This window comes from Saccostrea echinata, unplaced genomic scaffold (genome assembly GCF_033153115.1).
Source record: "Saccostrea echinata isolate AGI-Se365-2 ecotype Australia unplaced genomic scaffold, CSIRO_AGI_Sech_v1 ptg000009l, whole genome shotgun sequence".
Lineage (NCBI taxonomy): Eukaryota > Metazoa > Mollusca > Bivalvia > Ostreida > Ostreidae > Saccostrea > Saccostrea echinata.
The window spans coordinates 19,242,613-19,259,526 of NW_026889758.1; the positions used below are offsets into that span (position 1 = coordinate 19,242,613).

Consider the following 16,914-nt stretch of genomic DNA (forward strand, 5'->3'; position numbering starts at 1 on the left):
ATTCAAATTTTGTACAAATTGAACTCGTTTTTAAAGACAATCATCTTTTTTTCTTAAACCAAATGAATGAAAATTAAATTATAAAGAATGAATTTAATAGCTACCCAATTAATATGGTTTAAACTGGGTTGGAACGCGGTTTATAAAGCGTAAACTACCCCAACCCAGTTTATACCGTATAATCTGAGTAGCTATTAAATTCATTCCTTAAATACATTGCCATTATATGAATGGTGCTAAGCGCTTTAAACAGAACCTCTAATCCAGGGACAATATTAGTTATCCAGGTTCAATCATGGGTGTACGGGAATTTACTCCGGTTTTTATTCCATACACCCTGAGGCCGAAGGATGTATGGAATGCAACCCGAGATAAATCCCCGTACACCCTTGATTTGACCTGCATAAAGAATATATTTCCTTTGTACCCAAATAATTTTTTTGTAAACAAGTTCAATCAACTGTGTTCCATGCTATCGATAAGATTTACTACGTCATACAATGCATCGTGACGTCATGAGTTTTTGCTTTTTATCATAGAGAAACTATGCTTTGTGACGTGACTTTTTTTTTACCCCAGAACAAGTCGGGTGTACGGAAATTTACACCCGACTTTGTAACCAATCAAAGCTCGTGTTACATGCATAGGATATAATGAATTTAATTATTTTGAAAGAGGCGCCCTTGCTTTTCATAAGATTGCAACTAGTTTTTCTGCTGAATACCAAGGGACACAGATTTTCAAAGACAAAAATCATTTCATTATAAATTATATAGAGCTAAAGACATAAAGGGAATTATAATTGATGGGGAGGAATATAAACTTTCACAATATGCTGATAATATTTCAATTATATCTGATGGATCACCACAGTCTATGGATGGTATATTAAGATAACTTGACTATTTTGCACTTGTATCTGGTCCGAAAATTAATTTTAAAAAAATTAAATGGTTTGGATTGGCAGTAAAAAAAATTCCAAAGAAGTTTTCACTCGAGATGGAAGTTAGATTGGAATCACTCTACTTTTGATCTTCTTGGTGTAAAATTTTCTATTAATTTAGACGAAATGATTAAACTGAATTACCCCTCAAAATTAAATGAAATAAAGCGTTTGATAAAACAATGGCAGTTAAGAAAAACTTACTCCATTTGGTAGATTAGCAGTGATTAAATCCCTGATTATTCCAAAGATTAACCATTTCATATTGAAATATATGGAGATAACGAACAGTATTCAAGCTCAAAAGTCCATTATACAATACAAAATAGGAGCAGAGCAAACACGGACCTCCAAACATCAGAGGTGGGATCAGGTGCCATGGAGGAGTGAGCATCCCCTGCCGACCGGTCACACCCGCCGTGTGCTCCTTGTCATGATCGGGAAATAACGGAAAAATCCGTCGACAATTCAGTGTGTAAATAATGGCCTAACAATTAGTATGAAAAACGTCAGTCAGCATTTGACTCAATGATAAATTGTATTTGCTGACAAGGTCATTGTATCGACCATAGAACTTACGAAATGATGACTTTAAACGAGACAGCTGATATTCTTGTTTCATCAACTTATTTGTCAATAATTTACCTCGTTTTAGAAATTGTACATACGTAGAGCATGCTCTTGCGTATCGAATCAACTGAGAGATATATACCCCGTATGCAGGTGATGAAGGTATATTGCTGCATAAGTAAGGGAAGTTGACGATTGAAAAGTTAAAGTCATCACGTTTATCATAAAGCTTGGTTGTTAGATTACCATTAACGTCTTTTTCAAGTAAAATATCCAAATATGAAACAGATGTATCAGACTCTGTGGTATCTTTTATCTCAAGTTCACCAGGATATATCGTATCGACATAAGAATGAAAATAGCCATTGTTAATTGACAATACGTCGTCGATATATCTAAATGTCGAGTTGAACGCCACAGCAAGTGTTTTCTTCTTTTCACGTACAAGATTTTGGACAAATTCTGCTTCATATGAATACAAAAAAAGGTCTGCTAATAACGGGGCGCAATTGGTACCCATAGAAATTCCAATAGATTGTTGGAAGACCTGGTCTCCAAAAACCACATAGATATTGTCAATCAGAAACTCAAGCATCTTTTTAATGTCTACTTCAGAGTACTTGTGTGTACAATCAGAATGTTTTTTAACAAAATAATTTTGCAAATGACCAATGACAAGGTAAGTATATTTACGAGTTCCATTTTTATTGAAAAAGCAGCTGTCAATGATATCAAAAAGCCTGGACTTTAATTTATCGTGGGGAATGGTTGTGTATAAAGTTGAAAAGTCGTAAGTTTTTAAGCTGTTGATTTTGGTAAAATCTTGTGATTTCAAATTTTCCAAAAGTTCCTTGGAATTTTTAAGTATCCACATCTGATTTACACCACTTCTCGAATATATTGTTGCACAGTACTTTTGAAGTTTCTCCTTCACCACTGTTAATATCTTAGTGAGGAGTAAAGATAGAGGCTTGGTTGAACATTTAATGGAACCCGCTATGTATCTTTGTTTGTAAGGAATTTTATGAAGTTTCGGAATCCAATATAAATATGCTAATTCGAATTCATTTTGGTTGCTGGGAATATATTGTTAAAAATATTCAAAACTGACATATGATTTTGAAGAATTTCTTCCTTAGAAAGGGAACTATGAGTATAAGTTGGATTACCACTTGTAGAATTAAATCCAAGTTCCTCTAAAATACATTTAATATAATGAGCCTTACAAACAAAGACAATATTGTTACCTGCTTTGTCAGCAGGGACCAGTACGTACTGATCATGTAATCCATCTAATTCTTTTTTCACTTCTGGATTATTGAATACAGAAGGATAGATAGATTGACTATTCCGAACTCTTATAAGGAACTCCTAGATGAATGAGAAAGACCTTTACTACTTTTTATAGGGAAGTAAAATTCATAAGGTTGAGAAAAATGTTATGATTCAAGATTATAGAAATGGGGGTGTGAAAATGATTGAATATGTAGATTTTCTATGTGCATTAAAATCAACATGGATCCGAAGACTGATTTACTCAGATACAAAATGGCTAAAACTTCTTGAATCAGAATAAGGAATGAAAGTTGAATCTCTATGGGTTAGAGGTTTAGAATTTACTGTTAATATGTGTAATAAAATAATTAACAAGTTTTGGAAAGAGGTTTTACTTAATTTGGTAAAATCATTGATTCGGGTCAAAAAATATGCAAAGTCTTCATTAACATAAATGGTTTAATCCAAGAATTAAAATGAACAACTCATTCATATTCTTGAAAAGTCATTTCGATGCAAGCTTTATTTTTGTAATAGATCTGTTTGACTCTGAAGGAAAATTCGTAAGCCTTTAGTACCTCACAAACCTAAATGTAAAAACAAATTTTGTAGAATATGCAGGTTTAGAAGTAGCTGTTTTAAAAATATTGAAAAGTATTGATATTGAAAAAAGAGAAATGGACCTTTTATCCCTAATTCACTTTATATTTTTTATAAAAGTACAAAAGGTTGTAAAGACAGGTACAGTGTACTCATTAAAAGAAAAAGGAAGCAATTAAGGCACTAGAAAAATGCGAAAATAATGGAATATTTTTTGGCGATAAAGACTGGATAAAAATATTTGAACTTCCTTTTAAAGTCACAAAAGAAGCAAAATTTCAGTGGATGCAATTTCAAATTCTGCATAGGATTATTGCAACAAATAAATACCTTTATAAACTCAAACTTATTGATTCACCTGTATGTTCCTTTTGTAAACAAGATGTTGAAACGATTGAACATTTATTTTTCGAGTGTTTCTGCGTTAAAAAATATGGTGTCATATTGAGGAATGGTTTATAGATAAGTTTCATTTTACCATTAATTTTGATAGAAAGGATATATTTTTTGGCAAATTCAACAACAAAAACATGTTTAGACTACACAATATATAAATACTTACTGTTAAGCAATTAACTTTTGCTAGTAGGTTTAAAAATGTGCCTAAACTAAGCATCTCAATGCTAGAAAAAATATTGTGGATAGAATATTAGTTGAAAAAGTTATACTTTTTAAGAAACTGTAAATTTTCAGAATATGAAAAATACTGGAAAACTATTTGTGATATGCTATAATGTATTTATTTTTTCTCAAGTTTATATACAAATGTACAAGTATGTTAAAATACTTAATACTGTTCCCCCACCTCACTTTTTGCACCCTTTCACCCCCTGTTTCCTTTTTTAATTTTATTTCTGTATATAAAGCTTTCACAGTGAAGATTCATATAAATGTACAATATGTCATATATAATTTCAGTTTGATTTTGAAACGCGACATATATTTACTACAAAGAAAATGTATTTAATATGAAGTATCAGGAAGTAGAAATGAAAGTATGTATTGAATGTTATAGTCTGTATATGTGAAAGCACAAATAAAATCTATGAATTGAAAAAAAATATAGAGAGAGCTCCGCCCTTACACCAGAACACCAAACCCAGGAGCCATGAAATTCACAAATTTTACCAAAGTTACCCTTGTTCTTCATAAACATTCACTTAGTTTATCTATTATTAACCAGGAATAGAGGAGAATATTTCAAAGAAATAATGTATATTCACTACATTAATAATAATTCATGATTAATTTATGATTCATAAACAGAATAAAAATTTAACATTTGTTCCTATCATACAAATCCTATTTTTTCTTCATAAAATTGTAAACATTTTTATGATTTACAGTATCTTTTATTAATATTTGAAAATTGGTATTGATATAAAACTTATGATTTAAAATCGATAATCATATTCAAAAATCTTAGATTTATCTGCAAAACCTTTAAAAAATGTGATCTATATCCAAAAAAATTATATTCATACTTAAAACATATTAATTATATGCAAAATCGTGTTATTTATTAGCAGACCAATTTCTGTATTCAAAGCAAGCAAAATTTATTCAAAAACTTATACAAAAAAAGAAAACGTCTATTGCTTTTGCGTGTGGCGATTACTGCAATTACTCTATCGTTAACTTCCCTTATTTATATAGCAATATTTATAACATTATCAACTGCAAATATGTAGTTTACGTCTCCAGTAGATTCGAAACGCAAAAGCATGTTCTACATTCGAACAACAAGCTATTGACAAATTATTTGATAATACAAAGATATCAACACTCTCCTTCAATATCAATATTTCGCAGTTTCTATGGTTGATACAATGGCCATATCAGCAAATATATTCTATCATTAAGTCGATTGTTGTCTGACGTTTTTCATACAAATTGTTACGCAATTAATTTCAAGCTGAACTGTTACAGATTTTTCTTTCGCTTTCCCGAAAACGGCGAGTGTGACCGGTCGACAGAAAATGCTTATTCATCCATGGCACGTACCTTCTCAACCCCTAATATTTTTAAAGGTCCGTGATTGCTCTACTGCCAATTTGTACTGTTTCAATGGACTCTTGAGTTTTATAACAGTTCGGTATCTCTATATTTGATATGGTAATCTTTTGATTTTTATTAGGAAATTTATATGACTATAAACATTACAAAATAGCTTTAAAAGTATCATATTCAAATCCGATGTCTGAACCTTGCTGAAGAATTTATTAATGTACAACCAAGGGTACAAGGATAAGGAAAATATATTAATACTTACCCCAAACAGAAGAGACAGAGATATTCCTACGAAATACCCGGTGGTGTAAGTCTTAAATCTGGATGACACTGCTTCCAAACAGGGCTTTAAATGTAAAAAAAAAAAAAAAACACAGAATATTATTAACATAATAAAATTTTTGATGTGCTAGTAACTCTAAAGTGAGATATAAAAGGTCTGCTTACTGTTAAAAAAACAAAACAAAACAAAAGACCACCCGATTTAATGTATGTTTTACAGTTTTACTGAGTTCCGAAATCTACGTTCGAAATTTTAGGTTTACAAAAGATGCAATGTTTTCCATTTTATAGCATCTTTTAAACAAGAAAATACAGTGATTGACCCTTATAATACTAACTGTGTTTGGCGTACTGCACACTGAAGTGCTATAGAGAGTGTTTTCTGATACATTGTATAAACTGTGCTGACAGCACGTTAGAGGTAGCTGAGAACAATGATAAATTCCAGACGTCAAAGTACATATATCGCTCGAGGCAGTTACACCGCAACACTCCAGCTGAGGAAAAACAATGGAAAAATCCAATAATTTTGTACAACGTTGAAGTAACGATGTGTATCAATTTTCTTTCTTATAAGAAGCAGATGACAATAATCTATTAAACAATATTCTCAAACAATATCAATATATTAAAAATAAATGCTAACTGCATAATGTAATGAGTGTACTTACTTCTCCAAACAGAGTTAACCATGCCCGTTGAAGGCTAGAGAAATTTCTCAATAAATTTGCCATTTTGAATCTCAGATCACTTGTGACCTGTGTTATACAGATAAAGTTATTAATTGGAAATTGGATGGATTAATACACGTATGCTTTTTTGCTACAGTTTATGAATATATACTTTTTGGTCAGCTTAAGAACGCAATTTAATATGCTGAATGTAAGAAAAACTATTTGTCTGTAGAAACAATTCAAGTAATTAACTACTCCAGGCTTATTTGATGTAAGTGCTGGGATCTCTAAAGACATTTCAATAAATATGCCTGGTTCGTGATGTATTGCTTCTTTTTCGAATATGAACAATTAATAGTTTTTCTATTCCTACTTATCATTTTGTTTCAAAGATTTGTTGTTTACTTTAAAAAAGAAAACAAATTTTACATTAACCACGTTGTCTTTTTAAAAAACTAAATGTAAACTTAAAACAGCTTACCTGAACAGCAAGTTTGATGATTAACCCCAGCCAGATAACTTCTGTGATGAATAACAGAACTTTGGTTACTGCAATCTTTTAAAAAAAAAGAGTGTTTATAAAATAAATTGCTTTATATGCAAGTCTTTACTATAATGAAAATTTATAAGAAAATATCAATGTCTCTCTTTTTGTCAATTTATCTTTAGATTTACCTATTTAAGTTTAACACAGTCCTGTGGTTATCAGGTGGCCACGGTAACGATATTGCCTACCCAAATGATTAATGTTATTATGTATACAATGTGTTTTTGTTGCACATTGATGTCTTAAAAATGTCTATATTATAATCATTTTCTCAGCGCAATGTGACTTGGGCTTTGAAATTCTAAGTACATATAAGAATATGACAATAAATTAGATTAAAGTAGATTATGTTTATTGTCGTAAAATAGATACAAAACAGGCCTTCTTTTATTCATTTCTTTTCCAAATCGCTACAATTTTTTAAAATTCTTACACAGAACTAACAGGTTTGTAGTAATCTCTTTTTCTTTCAACATTGTAATCATTCTAAATTGAACAGGAAGTCTGTGCAAGTGTCCAAATCAATGATGATAGAATGGACATTGATGTTTATCTATCTTACCAAGTTTTAAATTTTATTTTTCACTTTAACTAAAACTTTTTGGGAAAGTGCATTTGTTAGTCATGTCTGCATATATTTTATTTTATCTGTTCTATATTTCGACCTCTGAATATTTCACCTCCCTCTATGTGACTTTGTGACGTCTGATTACATTACATGCATGAATTCGTAGTTAGCCTGATCATTGAATCGATTACTTTCTTATTTTTGTTCATAATTTTTCTTGCCTTTTTTGACATATCGTATAATGATAGAATGGTAAACATCTTGACTCTTCATTTAGCTTCATATAACATGAGTAATTTAGATTGTTTTTAAGAAAAAATAAGAAGAAGTTAGTCTTGACTTTGACTAGATGTGACCATACTTGCTTCAGTGCTACGAAATATTCAAAATGGAACTAAGGAATTCAATGATTTTCACATTGCTTTGAAAAGAATTCAGAATATCAAGCATTTTTTAAACATGTAATATATAAAACTGAATAAACACAAAGTAGATTGTTTTTTTTTTAAATAAATGTTATCCTTACTATACTTTTAAGGTTCTTAAATCCTGAAAAAAAATCCCAGGTTGTTTAATTTAAAAGCATCATGTTGTAGTCTTAACTTTATACGGGCCTTATTTACAACCGAGTATGTGGGAGAAGGCCAAATGCTGCTAAAAAGCAAAAAGAAAAAAATAGACACAGAAATTGATATCTTACGTACATCAAATGTAATACATGTATTATAATTATTTTGTAAAAGAATCAACAGATTCAAAGATAACAAAACCAGACCCGTTTTAGCATTGTTACCACTTTGCTCTTTGTCCTGTTATGGAGAATGACGTCGGATATAAACGCTAAAGAATTCACAACAAATTCAACAGATCCTAAAACAATCATCAGTACTCCGAATCCTTCAATAATGTCCCGGAAGTTCAATCCAAGTATGTAGATATGCCCAAAGATTCCGGAGACAAAGGTCCCAGACAGCTTAGAATCAGTGAGGAGCACCGTTCCAAACACTATCAGACACACTGCTGGTACCTTTGTGTGACATTAATGAAGTTATCATAAGTTTTTCTGAATTTGATTTGAGTTTAATTACATGATAAAAAGCTCAGTATTGAATGATTGGGAATGATGTTCAACAAAGAAGCCAAATACATACACATGACAACAGCCTCCAAATGTTTGCAAGAAACCCTAGTCGAGACCTAGAAAAGTAAGAAATATGAAATTTTGTCATTCTCAACACTTTCAAGCAAATACTTTTACATAATATGATAATGAATGTACTTATGTACACTGAATGTGACAGTATTTCTAAATAACATGTACACTGCTTATTCATTATCAATATGTATAACTAAGAAATAAGGTATCATTTTTAAACTTCTATCGGAATGTAAATACGAATTAGTCTTGTGATCAATCCTTCAGGCTTTTGGGGAGATTTAATCACATACCAACCCATATTTACACCCCGCTAAATGTTAAAAAATGATATCTTATATTTAAATTTGTGACTGGTTTATAACAAATATTTGAGTACTATATATTTTTAACCCATGAAATGTTTTCCCCATTTTGTCAATGACTTCCAGTATGCAACATCAAACACTGAAACATGTACATGCAGCTAGGGCATTTCAGTTGTTGTAGGTTATTGTGTCAATGACTTTAATTTCTTATTACCTAAATTTCCTGTCGAACATTGCAGGTTTATTGAGATAATTTTCTAAAATAGTGGAAGAATTTGTTTTTCACTTAATCTCAAGGTCGACCACTTATTCTCTGACAATACATTTATTTCATTTCAATATAGTAATCAGTTTTCAATGCCAAAAAGGACTGGTGCATTTGCATATATTTCTAGACTGACAAACATTTTCATAAGAGTGAATAAATAAATTTATTCTTTCTCAGACAGAGGAAAGCCACGTTATTTATTCCTTGTTTTTGTATATCGCAGAGTATCAAACTCCTACCTGATGCAGCTATACATTGTATATTTAAGCAATGAATCATTATTATTTGAAAAATATAGTCTCATAACTGCAACGGTGTGTGCAAACAAATTGAGTAACGCGCGCAAGCGAAACAACCACGTCAACGAGAGCACTCATTCCAGCTTCACTCTTCAACACAGGTGACAGCCAACACTGAAGTGCTGCTAAAAACTGCTGTGACACCAATTTGATATGGAAATCAAGAAATCACCTGTAATATACTGCTTGATGAAAGGGCTCAAAATTCATTTATTACTAAGGAGCTAGCACAGAAACTTGATATTATGTCAAATGGATCCATTACCCTAAGAATTTCAGCATTTGGAGACAAGAATAGTAAAATTCGTCATCTTGAGAAAGCAACTGTACAATTAGAAACACAAACTGGAGAAAAAATTCCAGTGGAGGTCATTATCATTCCAAAGATTGAAGCTCCAATCTCCAACAGATCACTTGTCAATATCAAGGAACTCCCATACCTTAAGGGATTAAAATTGGCACACCCAGTAAGCACAGAGGAACGAGTCCATATTTCAATGCTTATTGGTGCAGACTATTATTGGAACATACCAGTAGTAGGAGACAAAATGATCAGAGGGAATGGACCCACCGCAGTTGAAATAAAATGCTGGATATCTAATATCTGGACCTATCAACTCATCAGGAAAACAACATCCAGGAATGTTCCATATTTTGGCTGAACATAAAATGGAAGAGATTGAACTTCAAAAATTCTGGAAAATAGAATACATGGGAATTGATGATCAGAATGAAGAGTAGAAAGAAGGAAAAGCTTCTGACCTATGCTACTACATCAATAGATCAAGAGGATGGTCATTATATTGCTAAATTTCCCTGGAAGGGAGAAAACTCTCCTTGCTTACCTACAAATTATGAGATTGTGAAAAAAAAAACAGAAAATGTTATTTAGAGATTAGCAAGGGATCCAAAACTGTTAAAATTGTATAGTGAGATAATCCAGGATCAAGAAAAAAAGATTTATTGAGAAAGTTGAAGATCCAGAAAATTCATAATATACAGTCCATTACATCCCTCACCACCCCGTGAGAAAAGACAGTTCTACAACTCCGATTAGAATTGTGTATGATTGTAGCTGCAAGGACAAAACTGGACATGTTAGTCTAAATGATTGCATTGAGCCTTATTCCCCGCTGATGAATGACATCACATCAATATTGACCATATTCAGATTAAACAAGTTTGCAGTTACAGCAGATATTGAAAAGGCCTTCCTTCAAATTGAACTTAACCAGAAAGATCGTGAGGCAACCGGCATGGTTACTTGAACCCAAGAAATGGCCTGTATGGGATGGACCAACAAACGCAATACTATATTCCACAAGCGCTGAAGAAGAGAGTAATATGAATCGTCAAGCAGAGGATCAAGTTACAGCGGATAACATGACTGGAGGTATACATTCAGTACTGAAACTTGAGAATAAAAGTTCACTCATGATGTTGCATACATCAGAAGATTAATTCACAACTGCAGACATTATAGTGAAAGGAGAGCAGGATTTCTCAGTAAACAAGAATTAGGTGAAGCTATGAGACTGCTCATGATGTACAGACAACAGAGTTTACAAAGGAAATAGAATATCTGAAACATCCATCTGGAAGGAAACCAACATTGGTTCAGCATCTGAAACTGTTCCTTGATAGAGATGGATTTTTAAGGTGTGGAGGAAGAATACACAATGCACCACTGATGGAGAAAAACAAAATTTCCATACCTTCTTCCTACAGATCACCGATTGACATATCTTATTGTTGTTGATATAAACAAAAGGCATGCCCATGTTAGTTTAAATTCAACAATTACCTTACTTCATGAACAATACCAAGGATTCGACATCGTGTGAAAGGGATTCTTAGAGCATGTGTCAACTGTAGAAAAGTCACTGAAAAATAATATCAAGCTCCAGAACCCCCTCCATAACCAAAGGGCCGTTTACAGATGAAACCCCCATTTACCGTGACAGGCATTGATTTTATGTTAAGGATACATTGGGAGAAGATTCTAAAGCATACATATGCCTCTTTACCTGTGCCTCATCTCGAGCTTTACACCTAAAGTTAGTACAAAACCTGACACAGAGTTCATCTCTTCTTGCAATCAGAAGATTTATTAGTAGGACATCAATGCCTAGTATCATGATCTCAGATAATGCAACAATCTTTCAATCTGCATCAATGGAAATCACCAGAGCATCACATGCAGAAAATGTACACCAAAACTTGCTGAATATGGAGTACAATGGAAATTCCATCCCTAGTCGAGATCCATGGTATGGTGGATGGTGGAGGAGATCAATATGATTGACAAAGACTTCCTTACTGAAAGTTCTTGACGTTCAAAGATAAATATGGAGACTCTTCACCCCTTAGTTACGGAGATAGAAGCAATTTTGAATGACAGACCGCTGACTGACATATCAACAGATCCAGATGATTTACAGCCGCTTACACCATCTCAGTTGTTATATGGAAGAAGATTAACATCTCTACCTTATTTTAATGGAGTGGATGCCAACGACAACTCTCTAGTGAATTACGATAAAGCAAATAAATTCACGAAACGACAAATTCAGTTTCTACAAAGCTTTTGGAACAGATGGAAGTCAGAATACCTTACTTCTCTGAAACAATATCACCGAAGGACAGGAACTACATACAACAAAATCAGAATAGGAATTTTTGTCTAAGTCCATGATGACTTCACAAGACTCATCAATTGGAAACTTGCTGTAGTGGTGGATCTCCTAACTGGCAGAGATGGACTCACAAAACCAGCACTCTTACGTCTAAGTAACGGAACCATATTAAACCGTCCCATTACAAAATCGTATCCTCTTGAACTAAGCAAATCAGATTCCACAGAGAGGAGAAGCCAAAGACTTTCCAGTTAATCTTTTTTTAAAAAAAAACACAAAGCAAAGTATGAATTTTCTATCATTGTAAATTTTGATTATTGTAGATTTTGCGTCCCGGAATATGTTGATGAAAATCTTCCTATATGTAACGTTAAAGTGTATGTGACATTAAGTTACTAGTATACTCTTATCATGGCATCTTTATAAATATGACGTTATGGTAACGTTACAATGCAATGCTATGTTTGAATAGGCAGTCTAGATAAACAAGTCAAAGTGTTTAGATGTGTTTTCACTCTATCTGACTCAAAGTAACTAATCACTTTACAATCTCGACATAATATAAATGTGAAAAGATTATCATTCCTTATAATGTAACATGCCTTACTTTTTCCATGCCTCTTGGAGCATCGTGATGCAGGTTCGTGCCAAAGCAAAGGGATATCTCTTATGTGACATTTGGCTGTATATCGAGTCACATAACCCTAGTTGTACAATCTGAAATAAATTGGTGAACCTTATTTACCATCACTTTTATTAGCTACACGTTATTTACAATCACTTTTTATGCTTATCTCAAAATAAGTTATAAATACACTATAATGCTTGAATTATGTCTTGCAATTTATTCCTCAAGTTGTTATACTGTAAAGATTTATCTGCACTGGACCTAAAGATAAAAGTTACCTCAGTGAGTAGGCAAATTCCTGCAAGGCAAGCATATGTTGTCAAAAAAGGCCTCATAGCTGCACCAAATTTTCCCCAACAATTTTCCCACTTGAATAAAGAATAAAAAGAAACATTATCAAATCTGCATTAATACGTGGGTTTATAAAATATAGTTTCTTGAAGAGTATTAGTTCTGGTGAATGAAATTTCCCAAATTAAGGAATGGATTTTAAAGTTTTACGAGCATATCCACGGTGTGAGTAGTTTAAGCATTAAAAGCCGCTTGACGAGATTATCTGGACAATTTTCTAACATAATCTCTAACATATACTTTCTACATGTGCCTCTAAAAATTTGAAAATAAAAAAGTAATTCTAGTGTAACATATGGATAAAATATTTGACAGACGGTAATTGTGGCTTTATTTTATTTAAGATGGAAGTTTATGCGTTTGACTTTTATAGCTAAAATTTTATTTTTATTATATAAATAATTTATATCTCTACACTTACGGGGTTGTAACCAATACATTCGTAGCTGTATGTGCTGTGCTGACTGGTTACACCACAACACCCCAACTGAAAAAAAAGCATTCTTTTACTGTTGGAAATGATAATGCGTACATGTACATGTGACTTTTTCATGAATCGGAATATGCTTTTTCGATGGAAAGACTTGCATATCTTTTAGACCCATATTCTCCCCCCCCCCCCCCAAAAAAAAAGAGAGTAAATAAAACATTTCTTTAAAAAGTTTAAAATACATATATCCAGGGTATTTTTTTAAATTCTTATAAGAGATCTGAAGTTGTCTCTTTAAGCAGTCATTAACTACTTTTTTAACCAATTATGCAGACGTTACAGAAAATGTGGATTGACAATATCCTTAATGAACCTACTGTAGAAAACATGTCAAACCAATCGTCTTTGATGCCTTTAACATCGGTATAAGGCCATCTACGATAAACCGCAGCCATCTGTATGTAAATACCTTGAAAGTCCAAAGCGAGCGATCCTCCAAACTTGAAGATAAAAGAATGTAACTGACTTAAATCTAATCACATTAAGTACATCTCTCTCTCTTTCTTTTTTTCTCTCTCTCTCATTAATATTATACTCACTCCGTCACGAAGAACAACAAACAGCGAGAGGAAAATTACATCAGTCAAGATGAAAAACATTAGCGACAGCATGTACTGAAAATATAATCATATTCAAAGAATTAATACGTATAATGTAAAAGGTGAAGAAAACGAACAGTGATAAATCTCATAAACCCAGTAAACAAAACAAATCAGGAATAGGGCAAAACCAGGGACCCCTGAAAACACCAGAGGTGGAATCAGGTGCCAAGGAGGTGTAGGCATCCCCTTTCAACAGCCACAGTGAGCCTTGTGTATTGATCAAGTATACAGAGGAGTCGAATTGAGCATAAAAGCAATAACCTAACAAATAACCTAACAAATGGTACGAAACATGTCAGACAAAATGAAACCTAACGAAAGATGGTGTTTACAAACAAGTCATTATAACGACCACGGGTAGAATTTGCGAAAGGTTGACTTAAAAGGGGGTTGTTGAAAGCCTTGCAACAATAACTTATTTATCATAGCTTGTCTAGGTTTAAAATTCACATGTTCTTGCCTAGCGAATCACTTGGGAGACTTAAATTTACACCATCTGCAGGTGATGTTGTAATTTCTCTACATAAAAATCGAGAATCTGAAGTCATCCTGTTTGTCATACAGTTCAGTTTTTAGTCGGCCGCCATCGTAAAACATTCAAATGGGAAACAGAAGAGGTAGACTTGGTGGTGTCTCTTATTTCGAGTTCACTGGATATATCGAGTCAATATTTTTGTTTGTTTCCTTGCTTAAAGTCCCTTTCGAGAATAGTTCACTCATATTGAAACGCCCCCACTTGTTGGTTGAGGGCTGCAAATTTTAGACCTATACTTGGCACTCAGAGCCATTGAGCAGTGGGAGATCGTTTTCGTGTCACTACCTACTGCGACACAAGACCTCGGTTTATACAGTCTCATCCGAAGGACCGGTCTCTACGTCCCACAGTGGGATTCGAACCCGCGACCTGAGGATCAACTTCTTACTTGTGAAATATGAACGCCCAAGCCGAGGCATTCAAAAGTTATGGCCAAGATTAAGAATTTTAAAATTCTATGGTCAAAGTCAAAAATATTTATACCAACGGGGGCAAGTCTCACTATATAGTTAGTCTACCGGGGGAAGTCTAACTATACAACACCGGCATGTGGTAGCATCTCAACATGAGTACTTATTACTGCTTATAATTTTGAGTTCGGGGGGGGGGGGTCAAGACTGTAGAGGTTCACTTATACGTTGCAGATCCAATGTTTACCATGGGATGATACTAAATGTATTTATGAATGGAACATTGAACAATTGGGGGGGGGGGGGGGGGTAGCTGTAGTTAATTGTTTTTAGTCACAGCAATATTTATTATGCATACTTTGCATGGACATAATTTTTATTTCAAAGAGAGATGATTTTTATTAATAGAAAAATATGAAATTATCATAAGATTTGCATAGATATTTCATTTCTTATGAATTAGAATGTAGAGACCTTTACGCTTCCGTACGCGCAGCTGTTTTTATTCCGAACTTGAATTTATAGCATTCAAAACTATAATCATCTTAATTTAATTTTAAGTGTAAAAATTGGATTTTCGCTCCATACGTTACGTTACATACATTGTTCTAAAAACCATGAAAAGTATACAGATGGCTTAAAACAGGATTTAACTAGCACATACATGTAAGTTACGTATAATGTATTTATTGCCTTAGTTTTCGATAAGAAATAAAACAAGAGGCCCATGGGCCACATCGCTCACCTGAGTAACTTTGGCCATGCTGTTCATTACCAGACTCCCCCCTTGTAATACCTATTGTGGCCCCACCCTCCCCCCAGGGGCCATGATTTGAACAATTTAGAATCTACACTACCCCAGGATGCTTCCACATAAGTTTCAGCTTTTCTGGTCCAGTGGTTCTTGAGAAGATTTTTAAAGATTTTTCCTATATATTTCAATGTAAAACTTGGGATTCCCCCTATTGTGGCCCAGCCCTATCCCCTGGGTCATGATTTGAACAATTTAGAGTGTACACTACTTGAGGATGCTTCCACATAAGTTTCATTTTTTCTGGCCCAGTGGTTCTTGAGAAGAAGATTTTTAAAGATTTTTCCTATATATTTCAATGTAAAACTTGTATTTCCTATTGTGGCCCCGCCCTACCCCCGGGGGTCATGATTTGAACAATTTAGAATCTACACTACCCCAGGATGCTTCCACATAAGTTTCATTTTTTCTGGCCCAGTGGTTCTTGAGAAGAAGATTTTTAAAGATTTTTCCTATATATATTTCAATGTAAAACTTGGATTCCCTATTGTGGCCCTGCCCTACCCCCGGGGGTCATGATTTAAAGAATTTAGAATCTACACTACCCCAGGATGCTTCCACATAAGTTTCAGCTTTTCTGGCCCAGTGGTTCTTGAGAAAAAGTTTTTAAAAATTTTTCCTATATATTTCAATGTAAAACTTGTATTTCCTATTGTGGCCCCGCCCTACCCCCGGGGGTCATGATTTGAACAATTTAGAATCTACACTACCCCAGGATGCTTTCACATAAGTTTCAGCTTTTCTGGCCCTGTGGTTCTTGAGAAGAAGATTTTTAAAGATTTTTCCTATATATTTCAATGTAAAACTTGTATTTCCTATTGTGGCCCCGCCCTACCCCCGGGGGTCATGATTTAAACAATTTAGAATCTACACTACCCCAGGATGCTTCCACGTAAGTTTCAGCTTTTCTGGCCCAGTCGTTCTTGAGAAGAAGATTTTTAAAGATTTTTC

General features: G+C 33.4%; 1 protein-coding gene across 1 annotated transcript in view; it reads right to left on the reverse strand.

Moving 5' to 3' along the window:
- Nucleotides 1–16,914, reverse strand: part of LOC133182507 (uncharacterized) — a 74,378-nt gene that overhangs the window by 55,857 nt on the left and 1,607 nt on the right. The window contains exons 2-12 of the mRNA XM_061317352.1: nt 14,145–14,219; nt 13,923–14,045; nt 13,537–13,602; nt 13,043–13,132; nt 12,775–12,853; nt 8,621–8,706; nt 8,263–8,496; nt 6,836–6,910; nt 6,352–6,438; nt 6,019–6,177; nt 5,661–5,744 (exon numbers count right to left, since the gene is read on the reverse strand). Of these exons, the coding sequence (XP_061173336.1) occupies nt 5,661–5,744; nt 6,019–6,177; nt 6,352–6,438; nt 6,836–6,910; nt 8,263–8,496; nt 8,621–8,706; nt 12,775–12,853; nt 13,043–13,132; nt 13,537–13,602; nt 13,923–14,045; nt 14,145–14,219 (1,158 nt within the window). The remainder of the gene's footprint in view (nt 1–5,660; nt 5,745–6,018; nt 6,178–6,351; nt 6,439–6,835; nt 6,911–8,262; nt 8,497–8,620; nt 8,707–12,774; nt 12,854–13,042; nt 13,133–13,536; nt 13,603–13,922; nt 14,046–14,144; nt 14,220–16,914) is intronic.